An 11,339-nucleotide genomic window follows, 5' to 3' on the forward strand; every position below is an offset into this window, starting at 1 on the left:
AGCTCAGTGGTAAAGCTCCTGGGTTTGATCTCCAGTACCACCAAAAAAGAAAAAAAATTAAAAAGTAGTCATAGTGAAAATTTTAAAAAACTGATTGTTAAAAACAATAACCTTATTAGACTAATAATTACACTGAATATCAGAAATATTTCCTTTATTAAACAAAGTGCTGACCTGGAAGTGCATCAGTAGTAGACCACTTGCCTAGCATGAGAAGCCATGAGTTCCATCCCTAGCACCATTAAAAAAAAAAAAAAAAAAAGCCATAAATTCAGATAAATCAACATTAATTCATATAATACAATGACAAAATAGAATATATGTTTATAGGTCCCATCATTTCAAGCACTCAGTTTCTACTTCTATTCTTGATCACAGTCAAAAGGTCAAGAATCAAGATGTCAGTGAGTTCTTAAGGATATCCTCAGTATCACACTGCTGCTCTAACAAGTGGTAAGGAAGAAATTCAGACAAGTCAAACACCCCCACCACATCCACAGTTAAAAGAATTTCCTTCAATTTTTTCTTTACTGGTTTCCACAAAGAAATATGATCAGAAAAACTGGAAGGTTCTCACTTATTTGAATAACAAGTGAAAATCTAAAAATATCTTCACTGTATGTTATTACCAACTGTATCACTTGGTTTTATAGTGACAGCCCTGTGCTATGATTTCTGAGAAAACCTCTACATAAAGCCCCATAAACCCAACCATTCCTATAATGTATCGCCTTATCTAGCACACAATCATTTCAAACACAACTTTTCATGTTAGTATAATTTGTTCAAAAATGGTAATAAATATATTCATGATGCCAGAGAAATCACTGCACAATCTATTGTAACTTGTTCTTACCAGTGCTGACAGTTAATTCTAGACCCAAGATCAAATATAAAGAAAAAATATTTCAATATTACTTGGTTTAATTAAAGATATTCATTGTACACCTACCTTTTAATGGACCAACACTCCCAATCAACATTATAAATAACCTGGACCAACTACAGAGTAATGTCCATGAACAATTATCAAAAAACTAAAACATAGATGTCTGTCAGTTGGTGGCAGAGTTCTTGCTTTCATAATAAATATAAAATCAATTTCCTGCTCTAGTTCCTATTCCAAGTTGAAAATGATATATCTGACTATGAATTCCAACTACCTCCATCCATAGTTTTTTATTTTATTTTTTTTAAAAGAAAAAGGAGAGGCGAAGAAAAGAAAAACAAAACTTATGAGACTGCCTAAGTCAATTCTTCTTCATTTGAGGACATGTGGATAGTAAAGATAAGATGCACAAACTTGCCATTCCATTAAATATATATTTTAATATATATTTTAATCAAATGCCATTCAGTTATTTCATAAGTCCTCCCCAATAATTCCTCTATAAATCCTTATATGCAAGGGCTGGTACTGTAGCTCAGTGGTAGAGTGCTTGTCTAGCACACATGAGGCACTGGATTCAATCCTTAGCACCACATATAAATAAATAAGTTTTTTTAAAAAATCCTTATAATCAAGGCTTAGTATGTGTAAACGCCTGTAAAAAGCTTTTGTTTAAATAATAATATGCAATTTTAAAAGCTTTTTGTTCCCATTTCAATCAAAAATAACTTCATATGTTTTAATGAAAGTAATCAGCAACTAATGAGAATTCATTGATTAACTAGTTCAGGGAATCTGAAAAGGGAATGAGAATTTAAAGTAACCAAGTATTTCATTTAGAAAAGCAACTAATGTGCAGGTACTCTAAGTCCTCTTCCCATAGAATTGCAATCAGGACTCTTGTCTCAGAAGAGGATATCATCCTCTATGTGCACATTCCTAATTTCCATTAACATTAACAGGCACCATACAAGCATACCCACACAACCAGGGAGATACCAGCCTTGGTAGTGTGCATGCATGGCAGCTGTGGTGACTAAATAATCCAGATGGCTCTGAGGAAAAGTTATGGTTTATTAGGTCTAGAGTCACAGTTACAGTGATGGAATTCAGACACCAGAACTAAGCCCCAAGATGAATGAATGCCTTACCCAAACCCTCTCCCATCTGACATACCCAGAGATATGTAGTTAGGCCAAAGTTTTACAATTCTCTCTACCAATGGTTTATGCAGGTATAAGTCTGTTTGAGAAAACAATCTTTTCATACAGCCAGAGAAATTCTGTCCTCCTCCTTTTCCCCACATCCACCCCAGTATTTCTTCATCCATTTCCTCATAAAACATAAGAAAATCACAAAAGTAGCTTTAAAGAGAGAAATTCAAAGCCCGAACCTAAACCAAATCAGTAAAACCAGAATCAAGTATTAAACTCCATATTCGACATAAAAATCAAATAACAATAATCTTACACATCAGATACATGCTAATATATCGATTCCACAGGTTGTATAAAGAGTAGATTAACCACTAATTCTAATTAGTCCAGCTTTTATAGACTCAAGTTAGAATCTTAATGTTTATTTAATATAATTTCTTAAAGCCCTTCCTTCTTCCTTCCTTCCCAAGTGAGGAAAATATTCCTGTAAAGTTCTGTTTATTGACAATATTGGCACACAAGTCAAAACACACAAGTTTACCCTTCTGAAAAGTTAAGTGATAAGAGTTCACTAACCATTTTGCTAAAATTATGTTTTAAGAAAAAGAAACCAAATGACACAAAACTTTTAATATATTTTTATGTAAAGAGAGTACAATGAAAACTTCATATTCTTTAACAATTACACTTAAATAATCATAAGGGAGAAAAAAGAACCCACCAATGTTCTAGAAGCTTCTCTAGACCTTTCAATCAATTTTATTTATATGCAAAACCAAGAAAAACTAAGAAAAAAAAAATTAAAAAAAAAAAAAACAAAGCTCCTCCTGATGCTAAAGCTCTCAATTTACTGACAGGCAAATGGCTTCATGCTGCCACTTAATCTCATTTCTTGCATAATGCCCTCTAATTAGCATATCAAAGTGAATTAATACTTCTAGGGCATTAGCAATGGGGAAATCTGCTCCAGGCTCACAATAGCAGTTAAGAGAGAGCCAAGAAATCCTCAAAAACACCACAAACCACTTTGCATTGCAAAACTGTTCAATTTATTTATCCTCTCTCTCTAAACACTTTTACCGCACACTGTTTTACTACTGTTCACCAAACAAAATGATAATTGCCAAAGTTACCAGCATCTGTAATGCCTGTTTAGAATCTTAATTTAGATTATGTTGCAGATAATTTCTATATGCAACCATTTGTTCTATTATAAATGTTAATGTAGAGACAGTGGAAATGTTGACACTCTGAATTAGTTAATTTGAGTTTGAAATAAAATTTTATGGGATTTTAAATTTTATGAATTTTTTAATGCAAAAAGCCACCTGCTGGACGCTGATGCCTAAGAAATATGCTCTGAAAACTGATGTATCACATATAACAAAACAAAACCAAAAAGAAAAAAAAGTCATTTTGCCCTAACATATGTTGAGTCTCCCAAATAATAGTTTAAACAATCATCAGCATTAAAAGGATTACATTGTATACCACGTCCTCATTAGTATGATCACACAAAAAGGGTTATTGTTCAAAACAGCTTAACCTTTTTAAAGCACTTAAACTGAAAGAAAACAAGTGCAAAACTTTAAACAATTATTTTTATCCATAATTACTTTGTTTTCAGTTCTAGTCAGTTACTATCATGTAGACACAAAGTCAAAAAAAAATATTAGCAAATTCAATTTGACACATTCTATCACATCAATTCTTTGCAAGATGTACACCCAAATTTAGTGCCAAAGCAAACTATACTTACCAGTAAAAACTACAAACATACTACATTTATAGAATATGTCTATGAAAAAAATAATAAAGACAGGATTCTGGTTACAATTCTGACTGCAAAGAGGATCATTAAAATCAACTGTTGAAGATTAATGAAATTTATTTTCTAATATGTTTTGTGTCTGAAGGCATAAAAAGATATATTTTTTCAGTGGCTCATTCAACCATTACTTCTTAATTTATTTGCTAAATATAACACCACTATCACCTTGCTATGATAGCACTTTGTTTAACTTCTATAACTTTGTTTAAAAAAAAAAATATGATAATCAGGCCTAAAAAACTTTGACCAATTTATACTACATAGTGATGTAAATTATTTACTCTCCTCACACACACTCAAATGGCGTAGTAAACTGGAGCAAACGCATGAAAAGGTCAACATGAGAGGGGAGAATATGCAAGCTTTGTTAGCCAGTTACTACCTAAATCATGCTGATCACACTGATAAATGGCTAAAACACAAGCCTGCTGAGAAAACAAATAAAACATTATTCTCCTAGTGTCAATATTGAAATAATAAATATCTAAAGATGTTTACACATATATGAATAAAGGAAAAATAGTCTAAATCCTTATTTAACTTGATGTGTCAGTGCTGATGTGTCAAGTATTTATTCAGAATAGATGCCTCATAGTATGAGTATAAAATAAAGTGATGACTTAGGGTGTGGTTCATGGAATACAGTTTCACATCTTATAGCCCCACTTCATACCATATAATTTCATCTTATACCATGTCCCTCCCTACACAGTACCAAAATACAAATTAGCCAATAAGACATTAATTTAAATCTTGCCCTGAAATAATCTTTTTCAGAATTTATAAATTGAAATTAAAAGAATAAGTAATTAAAAGGAAAAGCATCATTGTATGAAAAATGTACACATGTATATTTTTATATAAGCCAATGAACTTGTATATTCTTTGGGACAAATTGGGATTCCCTTTGCCAGTACTTAATTAATAGTAAAATAACATAGTAAAGTCCCAAATAAAATACCAAAATTACACAAACTAATAAAATGAGGCTCACTAAAACAGAGACACAAAAGAATTACTTACAAAGATCAAGTTAATATTGACAAGAGGGTTCGATATATTTTTATTGGGAACAAGAAAAATAAAACACCATTGAAAAACAGCCCCACATTTTAAAAATCATAATCTACAAGATACTTCAGATCATCAAGCTCTAAACCATGTTGGCAATGACATTTTTTCCATGTTTTCTACAAATAGATTGCATGGAGAGGAGGAAAAAGAAAAAACAATTATTTTATATCCTCCCTCAAAACCTACAAAAACTCCAGTGGGATATACAAATCTATAAAAATAGAGAAAAATTGTTAAAATATTTTTAAACTGCTTCAAGGAAAATATATTGGTAAAGCAATATAATTTATGGCATTTCCAAGATAGACTGACTTTGTATTTTTCCTGTTTAATCATTTAGCATTTCCACTGTAAACAGACATAATGTCTGCCTAAAACTGATGTAAAATTTGAAACATTAAAGTTCCATTAAATTTTGCTTCAAATAATTCTGGGAGGATTGGGATAACAGAGAAAACAAGACTGGCCAATTGCTGCTATTGCTGAAGGAGAGCAATGAGTTCACGTTAGAGGGGTTCAAAAATCTCTTCTTTTTACATGCATTTCCATTGGAAGTTTTCCATAATAAAAAGTTTTAATAAGTAGAATGGGTGATTAAAACAAAAATAAATCATGTGTGGAATAGTGCATTTGTTTTCAAAACTTCAGAACAAATGTAACAATTATATTGGGTATAGAGCAAGATCAACTTAGAACATGCAGTAAATACAATAACATTTAGACTCAAATAACAATTTTCACCTTTCTTGCTAAATTTTTACTTGATAGAAGATTTAGCTTTCATACATTAAGAATTAGAAGAATCACACAACAATGTACAAAGAAAAATCTAATAATTTTTACATGGAAGTATTAAAAAGAAAACAGACCAGAAAAAGAGCACTCCAACGAATCTTTAACATGAAGGGTCCGAATTAAATAGAAGGATGTTGACTGAGAGTACTGCCTCGTACCTCTAAAAGCTAGTCATCTACAACAATAAAGATAAAAGGTTTAATCTCACATCACATACCAGATGCGTATAAAAACTCACTTGTAAGCTACACATTTGACCTAGTTTTGAATATTTAAAATTCTTGACTTTTTCTAGGGAGGATCCCTTTAAAAGTTAAGCATTTTAAATAGTCATTTTCTTCTTCTCCTTAAACATAAAAAATACTCCAACCAGCCCAACCAGCCAAGCAGGCCTTTCTCTTCCCCTGCGGACACCTCCTGCAGTAGAGAAGTTCATTAAGTTTTATGATCTTCCCAAGTCAGTCCTGCTTATAAGCCTCACAAAGGCTACAAATCTGGCAAACCATCATGTATGCCATTAGACATTACTAGTAAATGAACGCTATTTAGGGTTTGTGGTGGCAATAAATCAGAGTTTGGTTGTCAGCTATCAACATGGAATATTTTAACCTACCATTTAAAAGATTTTGTTAATTTTTTAATATGACTTTTTTTCACAATACTATAATTCACATTATGTACTACAATACTAGATTTTCATTTAAAAAATAAAAACATTTTCTTAAAAAAACATTTTCTTCATTCAAACTCTCATAATTAACAGCTTTGGAAAGAAGGCAGATTTGTGAGGATAGAATATGTGACAAAGGAAAGCACGGCAACAATCAAGATTGAGGTGACTAAAAAGAAATGAAGGAGTACAACCAAAAGAAGGTGGCAGATAAGCAGGCCTCAAGGCTTCAGGAATATTTACTAAGAGATAATAATAAAATACAGCTTTAAAAAATCAGGAGGAACATTCTAACATATCAACAATTATCTCGCTGGTGGTTAACTTAGTTTAAAATGGACACATCTCAATTTAAAAGGCTGTAACTTTTCAACTGCTTTAAAAATGCACAAATGTCACAATTCAATATTTCTGCTCCCCAAATAACTGTATAATAAATTTCACTAAAGAATACATTTTCAAGAAAAAGCAAGCATCTTACAGTAAAAGTACACTTTCCTTACCTCTGAACAAGAAAATAATATAATTGTGGAAGATCACCCATTTATCTGTCAGAAGAGAAAAATACCTTTTCATATTTGGTAAGGGGGAAAAGATGTTTTCCAAACTAAATCCCTCATGTGCATTAGAACTGGCAGTATTCACTGCCTGATCAGAAACCTCAAAATTTACTGGCAGATCTACAAATACAAAAAAATTTTCTAAAGTGATTTTGTTTTATTTTAGAAGAAAAGCACAACTGAAATGACATTATCCACTGAAGTGACAATCTCCCACCCTCAACCAGTCAACCCCCTACCACTCCATTATACAGAACAGAATCATCATATAATGTTCCTGGTTTCTATTCACAAATAACTAGGCAAACTTTTTCTAGATTATAATGAATTAATCTTTGAATATCATATTGATAGGTTCAATAAAATGATTTAAAGAAAGGGTATTATGGAAAATACATATATTCTACAATGCTTATTTTCTAAGTTTATGATGTTTCTTAAACATGACTGTGGAAACAGATGGGGGGTGGGCCCTGGAATTTGCTACTCAGCTTTCTCTGTTTTAGTAACACTAATGTCTATACAGCTGTTTTATTTCAAATTGAGGGATGTGTCCAGCAATCCTGTCTTCTACCAAGACTAGTTTGGGAGGATGAGGTGGAGCTATGGACAGTGGAGCAGAAAGGAGAGGAGAGGAGAGAAAGAGCTTTACCCTCATCAATCACTCAGTACTTAAATCCCATCCCTCTCAAGCTTAGAGAGGCTGGCAGGAAGATGCCTCTACCCAGACAGCCGCCTTTACTCTTTGTCGGCTGTTGGCTTTTTACAAAAGAGATAACGTGCAAACTTGGATCTGGTGGCCAAAACAAAAAAAAAAAAAAAAAGAGGATCTAATTTACAAGTTATCACTGAAAGCCCCAGAAACAATTTTCAAAACACAAAAATTTATTTTGTCAGCTACCTCTTGCTTCTTAAATAGCAAAAGCCCTACCGAAGACATCTCTGCCAGTAATCCCAGACTCTGAAAAGACTTGTTTCTTTTCTTAACTCACCTTTGACATGTGGTTGACTATATTTTCCTTTCAGAATAGTGTAACTAAGTCCTATGCAAATAAGCAACTAAGAGGACTTAACACTTCTTAATTGAATTCTGCCTGCTGCTAAATGTCTAAACATGAAAAGCAGTTGGGGTCTTAAGCTAGCCAGGCCTAAACTTAAAATAGGCAAAAAAAAAAAAAAAAAAAAAAAAATTACAAATTTTGAGAAGGGGATAAGAGCAAAGAAGTATCAATTCCTTTTCCCTAGTAATATAATGTCGGGTAAAGTTGAGTCAATCTTAATATTCATAACATAGTCAATACCCCAGTGCTTAGCAGTCAGCAAAAACTCAGGTAGAGCCCAGATAGCAAAAAAACCTTTGGACATTAAACAACATAACTTAATTTAGGAATTGTACACTTTTAAGCTTCTAAGTTGAGAATATTCAAGATTTAATGCTGGATGTCTTATTTTATAGTTAGATAAAAGTCATCTACCACTTTAAATAGTAACACATTCTAAAGGTAGCTAAAAATCAACACAGAATAAAAGTTAGTAATTTAAAATTACTGGTTTTCAAAATGTAAAATACATCTTTAAAAGAATAACAACATTAAGAAACTATCCATACTAAGTGGATGAAAAACAAAAAAGTACTCTTTAGGATCTCTTAATATTTACGTTAATTACGGTTAAGAATACATATTTAATAGACAATAATAACCCATCAATTTTTCTGGAATAATTTTAGGAAAGGTATAGGATATTGCAGAGTGAAACGTATTAGTTTACAAGGAGAAGAACTCAACTACCAACCTAACAATCCTATGTAGTGTGCTATTATTTGCACACTCAATTTAATCACATCAACTATTTAAATGGCATCACTTAGATACTGCTGTATCCTGGACTTCAACTTTTTCTTCTTTGCCTCAACATTTTAAAATACCACATACACCACACACACACACACACAAAAAAAAAAAAAAAAAAAAAATAGAAAGGCTTATTTAATGCACTTGTTTGCCATTGACAGGGAAGATAATGACAAATATAAACTAAACATCTAAATTAAATCTCTACTTCCAATTGAACCTTACCATAACCTAAGGACTACAACATCCAATTGAGAAAGTCTGATGAGAAAGTTAAGCTGGAATGAACTACCCAAGGTATTTGCCTAATATGCACCTGTGGTTTTCATTACAGCGCTCCTGCAAAAACCTGTCTTCTTACATATTCCCTGCCTTGAACTTCAAAATTATTTAGCCTGCATCTGTGCACTTTTCTTTTTACATTAAGCATAGTTAACTGTTTCAAGATTTTAATGAAGGCATTAATAGATGTAATACATAGTATATGCCTAAACACATTATTACCCTTTTTGTATTCTTAAAATTAAGTCTTCCCACCTAAAACACTAATTCAAACATGCTAGTGAGGTCTGCTCAATTGCATCTATTCTTTTATCAGTGGAGCTGAAGCTTAAGCCTAAGAAAAACAAAGTTCAGGCGATGCTTCTCCCAGGGAATCGGTCCCTGGCATCCAGTCTCCCGTTGCTCCTTTTAAAAACTGACACACAAACAAGGCAAGAGAGGGCGGCAGGCGCTCCAGGCCCCCTCCCTGCCTGCAGCCAGGGACGCCCGCCTAGGGAAGGCGACCCAGTCTCCTCCGCACCTACAGTTCATTTTGCACCAGGAGCGGAATTGAGAAATCGACTCCAGATTTATTGCAGTTTTTTCTCAAGATCAGGAGGTGGGAAGGAGAGAATGATCAAAGATGGCGGTGCCCAAAAGCAGCAGCTCTCAACTGGAGAGTCGATGGAGTAGCTCCAACCCCACCTCGGGGGTTTCCAGGCCCGCAGCTAGGCGCAGAGTCTTACCTGTTTTCTCTTTGATCTCACACAGGACGCTGAAGAGAGCGGGTTTCATTCTATGACAGTTCAGGGCATGTTTCCTAAAAAAGCAAATAGCAAAACACAAAGGTATTAGCATTACCTATGGAATAATATGGCGCCTTCCTTTAAGTTAGACCCAAGATTTAATTCAGACTTCCTATTTTGGAAAGCTCTTTTGAACTTTATTTTAAAAATAAAACTGAAGTTGACTAGTTCGCAACAGCCGGCAAGCTCCGGCGGCTAAAGCTCCAGCCCGAACGCAGCGCGACACATCTGCCCGGCAGACAGCAGCCTCGGCGACCGCAGGCGCGAACCCGCGAGGGGAGCCTTGCTCCAGGGGCAGGCGGCAGTGACCCAGGAGAGGGGACTGTTGCGGAGGGGCTCCCGCTTCGTACCTCCGCTTGCGGAGCGGGCGCGGCCGGTCGGCCTACGGCGGTCGGCAGACAAGTGACAGCTCCGCAAAGTTTGCAAGGCAGCCCTCCCTCGGGGAGAACTTGGCCGCCCGCACCCGTTCCCGCCAGGGAACCGCCCATCGCCCCGCACAGGGCTGGGACGACCGCCCGCACAGCGAGGTCGTGCCGCGGCCAACTGGAGTCGGCACCGCGACTCCGGGCCCGCGGAGAAAGTTGCACTTCCCTCCAGCGCGGCCCGGGCCGGGCGGCGCGGCGCGCACCGGGGTCCGGGCGGGAGGTTTAAATCCTGGGAGAGGACCGGGCTGGGAGAGGGCCGGACACCGGGAGACGAGGAAACCACAAAACCGCGTGCCATCAAGTCCGTCCCTAGCCCCGGGAGCAACTTTGCCGACTCCCGCCGGCGTCGGGGAGCGCGGGAGAGTGCCCCGAGGCCGGGACTGGAGGCCGGCTTTCCGAGAAAGTTCCCGCCGGGGGCTGAGGCCCCTGCCCCGGGCGCCACCCGGGGCCCCGACTCGGCCGCGGGCCCGGCTCCCGCACACACACAAAAGATGCTTAATGAGACGACACCAACTTTGCTTGCGCCTCGTCCAAGCTCTGGTCGGTGATGGTCATGATCTGGTGGAGGATGTCGCCGATGTCCTGCTTCCTGCCGTCGCCGTCCGCCCCTTCGTGGCCGTGCGGGGGAGGCGGCAGGGCCATGCCCCCCTGCACCGAGTGGCCGGCCAGGTTCACCCCGGCCAGAGTCTGCAGCATCCTGGATTGATCGTCCATCCCGCCGCGCGCGGGCGGGAGCGGGCGGCGGCGGTGGCTGAGGCAAAGGCTGAGGCGGCGGCGGCGGCGGCGGCGGCGGCGGCGGCGGCGGCGGCGGCGGCGGCGAGGGAGGAGAAGAAAGAGGGGGAGGGGGAGGGGGAGGCGGCCGCGCGCTCCCCGCCCGCTCTGGGAGGGGGCGGCCGGGCCGGAGGGGCCCGCGGCTGAGGCTGTGCGGACCGGCGCCCGGCTCCGGCTTCCGCCGCCGCCGAGGCTGGCGAGGAGCGGCGGGCGGAAGCTCGGGGCTCGGCGGTGGTAGCGGAGGCGG

At 37.7% G+C, this 11,339-nt stretch overlaps 1 protein-coding gene across 1 annotated transcript in view; it reads right to left on the minus strand.

Annotated features, from left to right (window-relative positions):
• Positions 1–11,097, minus strand: part of Pbx3 (PBX homeobox 3) — a 205,978-nt gene extending 194,881 nt beyond the window's left edge. Inside the window, exons 1-2 of the mRNA XM_076843104.2 lie at positions 10,836–11,097; positions 9,837–9,910 (exon numbers count right to left, since the gene is read on the minus strand). Coding sequence (XP_076699219.1) covers positions 9,837–9,910; positions 10,836–11,035 — 274 coding nt within the window. The 5' untranslated portion in view covers positions 11,036–11,097. The remainder of the gene's footprint in view (positions 1–9,836; positions 9,911–10,835) is intronic.
• Positions 11,098–11,339: the final 242 nt, after the last annotated feature.

The sequence above is a fragment of the Callospermophilus lateralis genome, chromosome 2 (assembly GCF_048772815.1).
Source record: "Callospermophilus lateralis isolate mCalLat2 chromosome 2, mCalLat2.hap1, whole genome shotgun sequence".
NCBI lineage: Eukaryota > Metazoa > Chordata > Mammalia > Rodentia > Sciuridae > Callospermophilus > Callospermophilus lateralis.